At 42.6% G+C, this 14272-nt stretch overlaps 1 protein-coding gene across 1 annotated transcript; it reads left to right on the top strand.

Moving 5' to 3' along the window:
* The first annotated feature begins 6130 nt into the window (after window positions 1–6130).
* Window positions 6131–12031, top strand: ddx54 (DEAD (Asp-Glu-Ala-Asp) box polypeptide 54). Its single transcript, XM_031860136.1, has 20 exons — window positions 6131–6250; window positions 6722–6848; window positions 6973–7043; window positions 7131–7319; window positions 7418–7467; window positions 7569–7610; window positions 7705–7800; window positions 7906–8027; window positions 8121–8182; window positions 8453–8584; window positions 8696–8906; window positions 9015–9146; window positions 9253–9474; window positions 9567–9640; window positions 9742–9951; window positions 10199–10347; window positions 10462–10575; window positions 10681–10791; window positions 10891–11015; window positions 11173–12031. Exons 1-20 carry the CDS (start codon window positions 6131–6133, stop codon window positions 11448–11450), a joined length of 2637 nt encoding a protein of 878 aa, XP_031715996.1. The 3' UTR covers window positions 11451–12031.
* Window positions 12032–14272: the final 2241 nt, after the last annotated feature.

A 14272-nucleotide genomic window follows, 5' to 3' on the forward strand; every position in this document is an offset into this window, starting at 1 on the left:
CCCTATCACAATGTGTTAAAAGCCCAGGCGCTAAATGGGATGGTGCACCAAGGGGGCCAGGTTGGTGTGTGCTCGAGTGTTTGCATGTGTGTGTCTCAGGAGCTTTGCCAAAGGACAAACACACTCACACACACGTACACTTTCCCAATAGGACAGGTTATCTCTGGTCGGTGTATCCCTGTGTTTGCACACTGGGGAGAAAATTCTATCTAATCAAGAATTAAAGAGTAAATCCTTTCTTAGAGAATGTAATGCCAGAGGATAAGGCAGGCTTTGCCGTAAGCCCTCTTTCCCTCCCCACCCAAAGCAACATATGGTCCTGCCTGATAGATGGCTGCCAATGATCGCTGTCATTCATATTAAGACATATTTAGAGCAGATTTTTCTGCATACATTTTGATCACAGTGGAACGCAGACAAGCTCTTTTTCATTAGCGCTCATTGACAAAACAAACAGTGCCTAATCATGTTCTGCAGTTGTTTTGTTTCTGCACATGCATGCAGTCCCTCCTTTTATTTGTAAGTGTGTGCAGCTGTCTCTTCTCACTGTGCTTTTATTCATGAGTCATTGTTTGTGTGTGAGTGTGTGTAAAGAAAAACAGGCTGGGGGAAAAGAAATGTCAGCAGTGTGTACAATCTGGCTGAAGCATATGGTAGGTAGAAGTGGTCATGTGGACATGTATGTCTGCATGAGGAGGTGAGGGAGGAAAATATGCTGTGTTAAGCTTAGCTTTAATCAATATTCCTGTGTGTGTGTGTGTGTGTGTGTGTGTGTGTATGTGTGTGTGTAAACTACAACCTTAAAGGACTAGTTTTACATTTTGTCCAATACGCTAATTTGCTTTCTTGCTGAGAGTTAAATGAGAAGATTGAATTAAAGGAAACGATTTATACCACTGTCATGTTTGAGCGTGGTATCAATCTTTTCTTTTAACTCTCTGCCAGAAAGCGAAAAATTATCATAATTCCCAAGATTTCAAACTTTTGCTTGAACATGAACTCTTTCCAAAATAAAAGCCTTATCTTGTACTAATTATAAAAGTGACCCTACATTTGGCATGCACACTCACGAAAACACACGCCCACGCACCCCCACACAGCTCAACATCTCAAGATTCCCATTCGTCATGGACATGGGTGATGAAATATGAAATTTTCATATTGCATCAACACAAAACAAAGAGCCGTCCTTGTAAAAGTTCCAATGCTGATGTGCACATGCAACTTCTGTCTCGACCTTTTCCCTCTTTCCCCTTCTTACAGCCCTTGTTCATTTATATTCTGCTGAGCTGCTTGAGCCTTTGAGTGATAAAGCCATGAAAGAGAGACTGAGAGAAGGATGGATTCGGAGGGGGAAGAGGAGGTCCGGCGGTACTCCAATGATGAAAGTGAGTCTTCCCCAAGCTGCTCCTGACTTATCTTATGACACACAATAGCTGCTTTAAATACCCTTGAAGTCCCTTGCGGTGGCTAGTTTGGAGTGACAGTGACAAGAATAGGGAAGGCTACATGGTTTTAAATTCTTGATGAAATTGCAATTAAGACACCAGAAGAAGAACTGAGCCCGAGGCTGTGCAAGCAACAACCAAAAAGAAACAACAAGGATGAGGAGGAAATACATGAAAAGTTAATTCTGCTCCGTGGGCTTTAATTCTGGTGGTCTGTCATCATATATAACCCTCCCTTAAAAGTGTAGATGAGATGAAACTGAAAATGCCCATTAAGTCTCATGTATTAACCACAGCCCAGCGGGTTCTCTGCAGCTTTAATGAGCAGTAATCCACTAGTGTTTGGCCACAATACTCCACAACGTGGAAAGATATTCTGCAGGCCATATGCAGCTAAAGCAAAACAAAAGCTTGGAAACTGCATCGAGGTTTGAATCTTCACTTTCAGGGACTTTGATGTCCCACCAGTTTGGCTGGAGAAATCCTCAAGGGTCTCTTCCACTGCCCTTTCTGGAGAGTTCTTGTGCTCTTGTCACTTGTCCCCTGATTATAGCCTTAATGCTGTCACTTTCAGTAAGATTAACTGCTGAAGCCTTGAAGGGAAACTGCCTTTTTGCACCCAGAATATCAGGTTATTGGAAGTTTGACCGGATGTATGTGCCTCTGCAGTTTTACACTAAAGAGAGTGCAAAGCCGGATTCTCCTTATAAAGCAGAGGAGACGTCTCAGCAAAAGGCTAAGCTCCAGTTGTGGAAATGTAAGCACTTCTGAATTTTGCTTTATTACCCTTTAAATGATGGTCCCCAGCATTTTGATACGAGTTAAATATATTTTATAATTCAGATTATTCCAGTATGCTCTAGTATATCTTTTGTGCATATTATCTTCTACATCAGAAATCCTAAAATTATTCTCCCTGACACCTACAGTTTTTTATAAGGATTGTAATCCAGCCAATGCCAATTTACTGACCTAACAAGCTACAACCTCCTGGGATGGGTGAGTGGAGGGTCCAGAGAAACTACCGGGTTCACATAATTATACATCTTCTCAAGCATGTAAGCGCTGCTCCTCTCAGCATCTTATCAGCCTGTGGCATCGACGCACGGTCCAATCAGTGGCCTCGCATTTTGTGCATGGCTGCTCTGTCTGCCTGCCCAGCACTCCTAAGGGTGAAGCCCAGGGGCCACTCACCATCTGCTACTGTCACTGGGGGTGGCACTATCACGTTTACAGTGCCATGCCAGCCCAATGAGCGCAGGAACAGGCTTTCACCCTCTCTTCAACTGCCCTTAGACCTGCTGTCTCCCAAAGGTTAATCACATCTGCATGATGCACACTGGTTGCTGATCCAGAAGCATGTTCTTTACCGGCTAGCATTGGCCACAAAATGTTTGAGTTTAGACTACGACAGCAGTTTTCACAGTTTCAACATTCAGTAAATCTCACATTTCACAATTAGGATACGATCATTTCATGGGATGCTCCAAACTCCAAAGCTGATGATTCTTCTTATGCAGCCAATTCAAACTTTTTTGGAGAGCTGTTATCAGATTTCAGAGATTAATTTGCCCCTTGGAAGTACGGCGTCTGGCATGAAAAATCAAACCAGCATTTGAAGGCTTGCTGGAGGGACATGCCTGATATGCTGCAGCACATCACTCGCAATGCTAATTGGATGTTTGGACTATTTTTAAAAGGTCCCCTGAACCCACGGCCAGCCTTTTAAAGAGCGGTTGATAAATAATTAAATCGACACAGATAGAGTTGAAGAATATTTAACTGCTACCCCCATTTAAAGTCTTAGCTTTACAAACCATCAACTTCATAATCTCTTAATTTAAACCCCCCCACCCCCACCCAATCTCCAAGGTTTAGAGGCAGCATACACACTCTGCTGGAGAACATCTTTATTGAAATCCAACCTGAGACATGTTGACATCTGTTTCCCTAATGACTTTCATTCAGTGCCCATTCAGTCACTGACTGCATAGTGAACCAGCCTATTTGTGCACTATTCAAATCCGTGTTATCGCTGACACAATTTACACCACAGGTTTTCTGAAAGGTCGGATACTCCACCATAAGTCCCATATAGCTCAGGATTCAGCTTAGCTCGGCCCACATTAAGTCCTCATAAATCTATGTATGTTTGTCATTTATAGATCTTATAGATCGTTATACTTTGTGAGATCAATGGCAGGGCTGTCAGGGGATTTGTAAAAGGTGGGGCGTTATGTAGCATGCTCCCAAGAGACAAATCCAAACACGCTTCCCTATGTTTTCTTTCATTGCCTATGATACACATAGAGAGAAAGATTAAAAGCACCGCCTCATGAATAATCAGAGAAATAAACTCATGTGGAGATGAAGCGTGATTCAGGAGCATGTTTCAACATGAGGGCTTGACATTGTGAAAAACTGAGAGTTAAGACTGCCAGGAGCATTGGATGCTGACCTGAGAGTACACTGATGCCAACACCCGCTTTATTTGAATGCCAAATTGAAAACACCACAACCTTCCCATCTTTGCCAGCTTCATATCTTAATCCTCCTCAGGCTTTATCACCTAAATCACCTTCGAGAACAAAAGCGGATCCTTTAGGTGGCTTGCTGCACCTATTGCCTGCGTGCCATCCCTCTCTGCTCCCTGCACAGATTTGGCTCCGGGCCACCGCACTCAGGCTCTGTGAGAGAATATGAATGGCATTAGCTCCGGGCTGTTGCCATGGTGTTGACTTACAGTATTTACTGTGCATCAGCCCACTGACTTCAAACAGCACAGTACACGTTTTGGCTGCCATATTAGTGTCAGTGTTGTCATCCAAAGGACACATTTCCACTGGGTGATTTAAAAATGTATACTGTGGCTGCTTAGAAACAACAAAGAAGTTATGAGCAAATGCAAAAAAGTCCTGTAAGCTTAAGACACCAATAGAAAATGTGCATTATTATAATAGAATAAACCTAATATAAAATATTTATTGGGTTTCATTATTAACACATCCAATAAAAAGCATAAGATTTCCAATGAGATCAGACCAGTTATGATGTTTATTAAAAATGGGATGAAAAACACAGTTGGGATCTTTTTCTAATTTGGGCTCCTAATGAATAACATACATCTCTGAGTTCATTTGGATTGTTGATGTCTTGGGCAGCTGTTTTCTTGAGCAACAGCTGGACTCACATTTGAATGCAACCATATGCAGGAATGTCACTGACATTTACAGTTCATGAATAATCAATCTGCTTAGAAGTGAATGCCTAGAGATTCTGTCTTGAAGCTTATGTTTGTGCAGTGGAATAAAATCTGTTTTTTGGTAGAAATCTTGTAGCATATTTTAGGTTTCCTGCAGCATAAATGTGAGTTGTTGCATGGATGAGTATGCCTGGCAAAATGTCCTATACAGTCACTTTATAAAAAGTTAAGCAGCAAAAAGAAAAGGTCTGATTCCACATGAGTTTTATAAATGTATAGTCACAGTAGAGCCATATTAGGGCAATGCTCTGACTTTTCCCCCTTTTCTATGTAGCCTATATACCTAAGGAAAATATACATAAGATATATCTGACTACAGGTCAAAAAACATCTTTGATAATTTTTCTCAGACAGATACATTTAAATATAATTACTTTTGCAAAATGCACAGTGGATAGTATTACACTGGTACTGCAAGACCTACGTAAGTGCCAGCTCTATCAAATCATGCACGTGAATTACACATTGTGCTTATTGTCTTATTAGCTTAGATGACTTGATTGTGTTTTCTTCAGTTCTACAATTCCAGAGTGTTCAGTTGGTTCAGGAAACAGAGAGAAAATGATCGTGGTTTAAAGATTTTGAACATTTGTATACTGACTGAGAAGGAGAGACAAAACTCCCCCTGTGATTATATCAGCATTGGACTGTGTATAATACATCTCAGCAGCAGGGATGTTGCTGAGGAAATTAAGGTGTAATCGAGATTCAGACTACGAGACATCTGTGCCATCCTCAAGTGCATGCACAGAATTGCTAACACATTATAGGAGGAAACAGGGCGAGGATGCTGTATGTTGGCTCTGTTTCCTCTCATAAATCAAGTGAAAAGCCCAAACTCTGAACTAGAATGAACTAGAATTAGAATAGTCATGAAAACACTTCTCTTTGGCATGTGTGCAATAAATAGATAAACAATGGATTAGGAAATTTAGAGATGGTCACTCCACTCTTGCAAAAAAAAAAGAAAAAAAGAAAAATGACTATATACCGGATTAAAAATCCAGTATATCTGCAAATCAGGAATCGAGATAGTGCTCCTCTGCTTCATGTTCACCAGCGCTTATAGATTTCAAACAACTTACAATGTATTGGCCGCAGAGTGCGTGGAGATAAAGTAAGTAAGTGAGTAAAATATGCATGATTATCGATGTGATACAGGCTACTGATTGGACCTCTATCTGGATTCACACGCTCCGGAGCAGTAGATGGCGATGTGGAGTTTCAAACGACGTCACACAGAACGGAAGAAGGAGCAGAAAAACAGAAGACGAAGAAGAAGCTTGCACGTGTATCCAACATGTCTGCCTACCGTGTTGAGATGCTATGAGCTGTGTTGGCTAGTATTTGCTACTTTGACGCCCCTTTGTTCCGCAGACCGTACAGTAAAAGTTACCGAAGAGAGCACTAAAGCCTCAGGATGGCGCAGAGGAAGAAGAAGCTGACGAAGAAGAGGAGATACACGGGCAACAGAGACCACGAGGTCGACTCTGACAGCGGAGACGTTCAGCTGGCTGCTGAAATTAAGGACGATGAATCCGTAAGGAACAATATTTTAAGATAACTCGCGAAGCAGTTGACTGCTGAAGCATTTGATGAAATTACATGTTGTTTTGAGCAGCTCGTGACACCTAAATAGCGTGTATATACCCATCCACACATACGTCATCAAACGTATTGAACACTACTTTGATGTTATGTAAACATACATTGATTTTCATACTAACTGTTTTCTTACCCCATGATGCATTTGGGCATAAACTGTTCAGTGAAGAAGACATCACGTGGCCAGCAGTTCCAACTTTTTATGTGAACAATGTTTGTGTTTTACAATTCAATTAATCTATCTTGTCAGAATTATCCAGGGGAACATGTGTACTCCTTCTATTTGAAGAAACATGTTTCAATCGCAGAATTCAGCAAAATGCCTTGATAAAATAACTATTTTTTTGGGGTACCTCTGTCATGTTGTTAAGACACCTTTGCTGTGTTTTGTTATTGGTTTCCACAGCCAGGGAAGAAACTCATGCGGTTCCTGGCCACATCCGACTGCCTGTCAGACGTGGAGCCCGACACCCGGCTGCTGGTCAGAGCCCAGAACAAGAAGAAAAAGAAGTCTGGCGGGTTTCAGTCCATGGGTAAGACCTCGCGAGGAGTGTACAGATACCCCTGCTTGTCCACTGGTTGAATATCTACTTTAAGTAACGTCTGATTTGTTTCCCCAGAGGCAATCATATTTATCTACAATGTGTATGATTTCAGGTCTCAGTTACCCTGTGTATAAAGGCGTCATGAAGAAGGGTTACAAAGTCCCTACTCCGATCCAAAGAAGGGTAAGTCGGTGCCAGTAATGAATCCCTTAATCAAACATCTGGGACAGCACGATATTTCATTCAAAATTCTTCTCTTCACCACTTCAGACTATCCCAGTGATTTTGGATGGCAAGGATATGGTAGCCATGGCCAGGACTGGCAGTGGCAAGACGGCTGCCTTCCTGGTGCCCATGTTTGAGAAGTTAAAAGTGCCTCAAGCCCAAACGGGAGCCAGGGCCCTAATCCTGACCCCCACCAGAGAGTTGGCCCTGCAGACCATGAAGTTCACAAAAGAGGCCAGATGAACAGACTGATTGTTTACTGTTGTTTATACAGTCCCTGTGATTTAGTAGTGTCCCTGACTTCTCTCTGTCACTTTATTTTGGTATTGTAGTTGGGAAGATTCACCGGCCTCAGGATTGCCTTGATCCTTGGTGGAGACAGGTTGGTGTTCTCTCGATATTCGTTTTCTGTTGTACTCGGATCTGTGCAATTGTCCTTTTTAACTCTGCAATGAATGTAAATGTCTCTAATTCTTTTTCCAGAATGGATGATCAGTTTGCCGCTCTCCATGAAAACCCCGACATGTGAGTGTCTTGTTTTACCGCTAACTCATAATGTCGACTCTCCCCATCCATGTACTGTACGTTTTAACCCTGATCTTTGCTCTTTCCCCCTTAGAATCATCGGTACGCCCGGTCGTCTCATGCACGTTATCAAGGAGATGAACCTGAAGCTGCATGGTGTGGAATACGTGGTGTTTGATGAGGCCGACAGGTAAGAAGTGGAATTGGTGTCATGTTTTCAATTCACACCCTGGATTCACACTTGCACGCATGAATGTGTGAACGAGTCTGTTTTTTTTCTTCCTCCTCCTCTCAGGTTGTTCGAAATGGGTTTCGCCGAGCAGCTTCAGGAGATCATCCGGAGGCTTCCAGACAGCAGACAGACTCTGCTGTTCTCTGCCACTCTGCCCAAGCTGCTGGTGGAGTTTGCCAGAGCTGGTGAGATCACTAATCACTTCTGTTTTACATGCATGCATCAAGATTGAAGATGCTTTTGAAGATCATCATGTAACCATCTTTTTATGTTTCCAGGGCTGACTGAACCAGTGTTGATTCGTTTAGATGTGGATTCTAAACTCAGCGACCAGATTAAGGTAAAGAGTTTATTAAACACTAAAGGGTTGGTAGACTTGGTCCTCTCGTTGAAACCACGGATTAAAGAGGGGAAACATGCAAAGTTTTACAAATTAATGATGTGCTCAATAATAATTTATATATGACATGTTACTGCTGAAATGGGATGTAACTTCCATCCGAGACTGTGTGATAAAATATTTAATAATTTAAATAAATATGACGGATAAAGGTGCATGTTGTATCTGTCGATCCTGTACAAAATTTTAATTTCTCCCGTCTTCCCTCAGCTGTCATTTTTCCATCTGCGCATGGATGACAAGCAGGCGCTGCTGCTTCATCTGCTGAGGAACATAGTGAAGCCTCAGGAGCAGACGGTGGTGTTTGTAGCCACTAAACACCACGTAGAGTACATCAAGGAGGTAAGATACAAACCTCAGTGACCCCACACACATTCTCACTAAGCCCATGTGAAGGTTTCCTCATATTTAAGAAAATATCACCTTTTTGATTTCTTTTGTTTTCATGTTCAGCTGCTGACTTTAGAAGGAATCGAGTGTGCCTACATCTACAGCGCCCTCGATCAGACTGCCAGAAAGATCAACATAGGGAAATTTGTGCACCGGAAAGCCATGGTGCTAATTGTGACGGACGTTGCTGCTCGTGGTATAGACATCCCCATGCTGGACAACGTCATCAACTACAACTTCCCCTCCAAGCCCAAGCTCTTCTTGCACAGAGTTGGTAAGCGGCTTGCACGATGAATCGTGATCTTGATCAGGGGAAGAAGTGATGAGCATGATGTGATCCATTTTAGTTTGGCCATTGTCATCACCTGTCTTTTCCCATCAGGCCGTGTGGGACGTGCTGGACGCAGTGGCAAAACCTACAGTCTGATTTGTCCAGATGAGATGCCTTTTGTCTATGACCTTCACCTCTTCCTTGGAAGGCCGGTTCAGTTTGCCACACCTGAACACACACCAGGTAGGCTTTGCGGGTTCGCCTGCCAGGACTTCAACTGATGAGTATACTCTTGGATTGATTAGTTGTCATAATCTTTGGCTCTCTGCTGCTCGTCCCCTCCTCCCAGATTTAGAGGGTGTGTTCGGTCGGGTCCCTCAGAGTATCCTGGATGACGAAAGTTCTCATTTGTTCACGGTTCACGAGAACTCCCTGGACCTGCAAAACATGCACCACGTCTCCGAGAACGCCTACAAGCAGTATCTCAAGTCTCGACCGAGCCCCTCACCCGAGTCCTTCAGACGGGTCAAAAACACAGATCTGTCCAGCATGGCCGTCCATCCACTACTAGGTGATTTTGGAGGAGGATGTCTGATGAAGAGAACGGTGATGATGGTGCTCAGGCAGTAGTTTGTAACAACCTTTTGATTGATCTTGTGTCAGGGTCTGGTTTGGAGAAACTGGAACTGGAGCGCCTTCACATAGTCGATGCCATCAAAGGCTACAAATCCAAAGCGGTGCGTTCCAGTAGATGATAATGTAGACATCTCGTAGCGCAGAAATGTGCTGCTGACCCGTGACTGCACATTAAATTGTTCTCCTTTTTGTCTTCACGTAGACCATCTTTGAAATCAACTCCAACAGTAAGACGCAGGCCGGTGAGGTCATGCGGGCCAAGCGCTCCAAGGACAAGCGGCTGGTGGACAAATTCAGTAAACAGAGAGTCAACCTGGCTGCAGAAAGCCGGCTGCACCAGCCCGTCAAACCCACCACCACCGCTGACGATTATACACACAACACGGGCGAAAACGAGGATGATGATATGAAGGCAAGAAACACTCGTGCCTCTGCGGTGTTATGATTTGAAACCAAGCAGCTACAATCCGTCTCTTGAGCCCAAAGATATTCAGATTATCGTCTATTATTATAAAGAGAAGCAGCAAACACATTAACCATTCAAAACCATTTGCTGCTGATCAACTCATTAAATCGAGTAATCAATACAGCGCTTATATATATGAAAATGCCAGCCTAAATGTCAATGTTGAACGTGTAATTCGTCATGTGTCCACCAGGGGGTGTTCACTGTCGTAGGAGGTGGAAAAAAGAGAAGCCTGCAGGAATATGGGGAAGAAGGACAACAGAACAAGAGAAGCAGACCGTCAGGCAAAGATGAGGAGTTTTACATCCCCTACAGACCCAAAGACTTCGACTCTGAGAGAGGGTAAGATGTTAAACATTGAGATTTTTTTCAAGGTGAAAAAAAAAAAGACATCAACCTTGATTTACAATGTATTACCTGTGTGTGATAACCTGCGACACGTCCGTGTGGCTTTAGGTTAAGTCTCGGCGGAGAGGGCAGTGCCTTTGAACAGCAGGCCTCCTCAGCTGTCCTGGACCTGATGGGAGATGAGGGAAACAAGTTAAACCAGCACAAGAGCATCATGAAATGGTGAAAATTCAATCTAAATCTACTTCTCTCCTCCTCTTTCTGATACCTCATGCCTCCGATTCTGCTATTTATGAGCATAATTCAGTGTCTCTCTGTCATTTGTAGGGATCGTAAAAAGAAACGCTTTGTGAGAGATGCAGGAAAGGAGGACCAGAAGAAGAGGCTCAGACTAGATGGTGGACAGGTCATCGATAACAAGAAGAACAAGAAGAACTTGTATCCTCTTTGTGTACTTGTTTACTATTACGGTTCCCTCTCACTCTGACAGTATTTAACTGTGTTGTTGAGATGTTATATCCCTTAACTACACGTCAGTTACGATGAGTGGAAGAAAAAATACAGGGTCGATGATGGAGGATCTGGCTCTGATGGAGAAGGAGGAAGAGGACGAGGAGGACGAGGAGGACGAGGAGGACGAGGAGGGGGGAGGCCAGGAGGAGGTAGGAGAGCAACTGTAGTCTTAACTTGAACAGTTTAGAACGAATCCCTTACATCTGAGGGACCGAAAAAAGTAATAATTGTTTACTCATAGGTAAAATGTGATGCATCCCTGAAATATGATAATAAATCCATGTCTCTGTATTATCCGTCTCCCAGGTCGCGGTCGAGGCCGTGGTCGTGGTCGTGGCAGTAATCCCAACTTCCAGAGCCCTGTAGGACAGCAGCAGGCGCCCGGTGGCCTCAAAGTGCGCTCGGAGCTGAAGTCGAGGGAGCAAATCCTAAAGAGGCGCAAGAAAGAGGAGAAGCACCAGTTCCTGCAGGGCGGTGGCATGAGGAACCTCCGAACCAAAAACAAAAAGTGGCTCGGAGAAGTTAAGAAGTCCGGTTTTGGACGGGGTGATTCAAAGAAGGGCAAGATGAGGAAGAAACTCTGAGTAGGACACAGAGGGAGAACTATCGCGGCGGGACGATGGCGGGACGGAGGGCGCCGTGAGGGGACTGGATGATAGATACCATTATCCTCCCGCACCACCTTCAATAAATAGTGATTATGGATAAAAGAAGAGTTGAGGAAAGCATTTCTACACTGTAGAGATGAACTGCTGAGCTCTAGATTTGACACAGAGTATGTATAAGAATGATCCAGTGAACTGGAGTTTCCTCTTTTATCTGTGTCGGCAGATTGTTTTTGAGTACTCGGATATTTCTATACACGTAATGAACTGTTGGCAAAATATAGATGTGATTAAGATAATATTCTGTGTCTTCTTCAATTGCAGTCAGTTGCATGTTGATACAACAAACAAAAGTGTGTTTTAATGTGAATTACCCAAATATATACATTTTTATTCCTGAAGCTGAGGGACTGGTAAGTGTCCCTGATGTGCATATCTGCATTAGATATTGGTTCTGGTCCATAACTTTTGAAAAAAGCGGGGAATGTCTTTAAGAAATGTGGCTCTGGCTACATATGGTATGACAATATGGCTCCATTAAACAGGGTTCTAGTACCAGGGGAACCGTGGTCTGACTTTCTCTCTGGGGTTCTTTTGTGCGTTTAGTTGCCGTTTAAATGAAAGCACCGGCGGGGAAACCACAGGCTGTGAAAGGATGTTTGATGTGACTTTGTTCCCTGCCGTCGTCCTTCGTATTTGTTGGTGTGTCGTTCCTTCCCGCTGGTGTAAAGTCTGGATTGCTCCCAGTTTCTGCCTCGGTGGATGATGTGAATGAAAAATGAGGCACTGGTTTGTACGAACCTTTAAAACTGAGCGCTACGGTCCAAAAAATTCAGCTTCTCATAATCCATCTCCTTTGATGTTGTTATCCACCAAATGATGTGTTAAGTGAAAGAGCTGAAACCACTGGTTCTGTTATTTTCTACGTTTTAGGTTTTTGCTAATGAGTAGTTGGAAATAGCACAGCATCTTCATACGGTACGATGCTGCACCCTTTTGGTGGAAAACTAGCACTGCAAGTGTATCGGAGTGTCCCAGAAGATAGTTTGGATGCTTAATCAATACAACACAGGTGTCGATTATAACTGACGATTAGAATTATAACAATATTTAACTGGAATATTGATGGATAAATATCTAATGTCTTGTATTATAGTGGTATTTATTAAGTATTATGGTTCTAAAATGACTAATGGATTAATTCTAGTACAAATAACCACTGATTTATCTTGCTTTTGACATTACGTTTTAGTCTTTTAGGGATCTTTCCCTGAATATCAAGGCTTGACGTGTTTAAATTTCCACCAAACTGAATGAAACAAGATGTACTGTTGATTTAATTTGCATTAAGACGAGTACTAGTTAAACTTTATTTAAAATGATAATCTTTGGGATTGTGTTCAATGATATAGTAAACTAGAGTTTGATCTGTTAATATTGGCCTGGTAGCTTCACATCTGATAAGCATCACAGCCGACTTTTTTTTTCTGGCCACGTGAAATGATCATGTAATTTATTTCCTGCAGAAGATGCAACAGTCGATCATCCGGCGAAGGAGTATTCTCTCATTTCTTCAGCTGCTGGGAAGGTGAAAAACATGACCACATGCGCAGCAGCCTCGGACTAAAGAGCAGCACTGTACCAATGAAAGTGAGGGAGACGAGTAGCTCGCTCCATCTGGATGTGGTTACAGTGCTCGCTGTGTTTTTGGATGATATGCGTACATGCCATCATAGGTTATTCATGGCTGCACTGAATCAAGGGCTGAGATTTGTGTCTTCCAGTCATCTGTGTGAATGCTACTAAAGATGGAGGAAAGTGGGTGGTAGGTGGATAATGTATTTGGTTACCAACACAGCAGGTTAGTCATGGAGATTGTCACAGGACACACCAGAACACCGTCATGTTTCACAGCGGGGTGATCTTCCGAATAACACGTTAATAAAATACACCAGTTGCTCTGTCTCGGGGCTAAAAGCAAGTTTCAGGTTGCTATGCAGTTTATGAAGCCTCAACTGTATCAGTATTGTATGAAGGAAATATAAAGTGAGATTATTCATATATTTAAACAACTTTCTGGGACTAATAGTAATGTTATACATTACATTCATAAATATAGAGGAAATAAAGCTACATATTATAAAAAACAATAGAATTGTCAATATATTACATGCAAAATATATTAATATAATACTTTGCACTAGAATCTTATTCCTAGAGATTATCGAATTGTTTTTTGATGTTGTACCTGCTTCACTTTTGAAATAGCTTCTCAGTATAATTCACATTCGCTGACATTTTGACATCTAAACATTTAATGAGCATACTGTACATTAATAGATTTCATGTGGAATAAAGAGCATTCACACATGCAAACAAGTCAATAGTCAAAATATGTCATAAAACAAGGAAGATAACGGTCTGTGGGTATGTGCATACGTCCTTTGCATAACTCGAGAACCGTTCATCCGATCTACTTCACACTTGGTGGGTGTGTTGCTGTGGAATCAAGGACGTGTAGTGACAAATTCTGGCTTAGAAAGCGTTCTGTTCCATATTCCATACAGTCTACGGTTCTGCTCAGCTGGAGGGGCGGAGGTTCAGGGCTCTGCAGACTGCGTTCCAATACTCACACTACCATACTATTTAGTATGCCACAAAAAAAGAATGTCCCAATACATAGTATGTCAAATGCAGTTTACGAAAAATACCAGGATGTTCTGTCTATCCGGTCGCATTTTACAGTGTGCAAGCCAGCATGCTTTCCTCCCTATTCTGACCCACAATCCTTTGGTCAGCAG

Source organism: Anarrhichthys ocellatus, unplaced genomic scaffold (genome assembly GCF_004355925.1).
Source record: "Anarrhichthys ocellatus isolate YVR2014 unplaced genomic scaffold, GSC_Weel_1.0 scaffold23, whole genome shotgun sequence".
Taxonomy (NCBI): Eukaryota; Metazoa; Chordata; class Actinopteri; order Perciformes; family Anarhichadidae; genus Anarrhichthys; species Anarrhichthys ocellatus.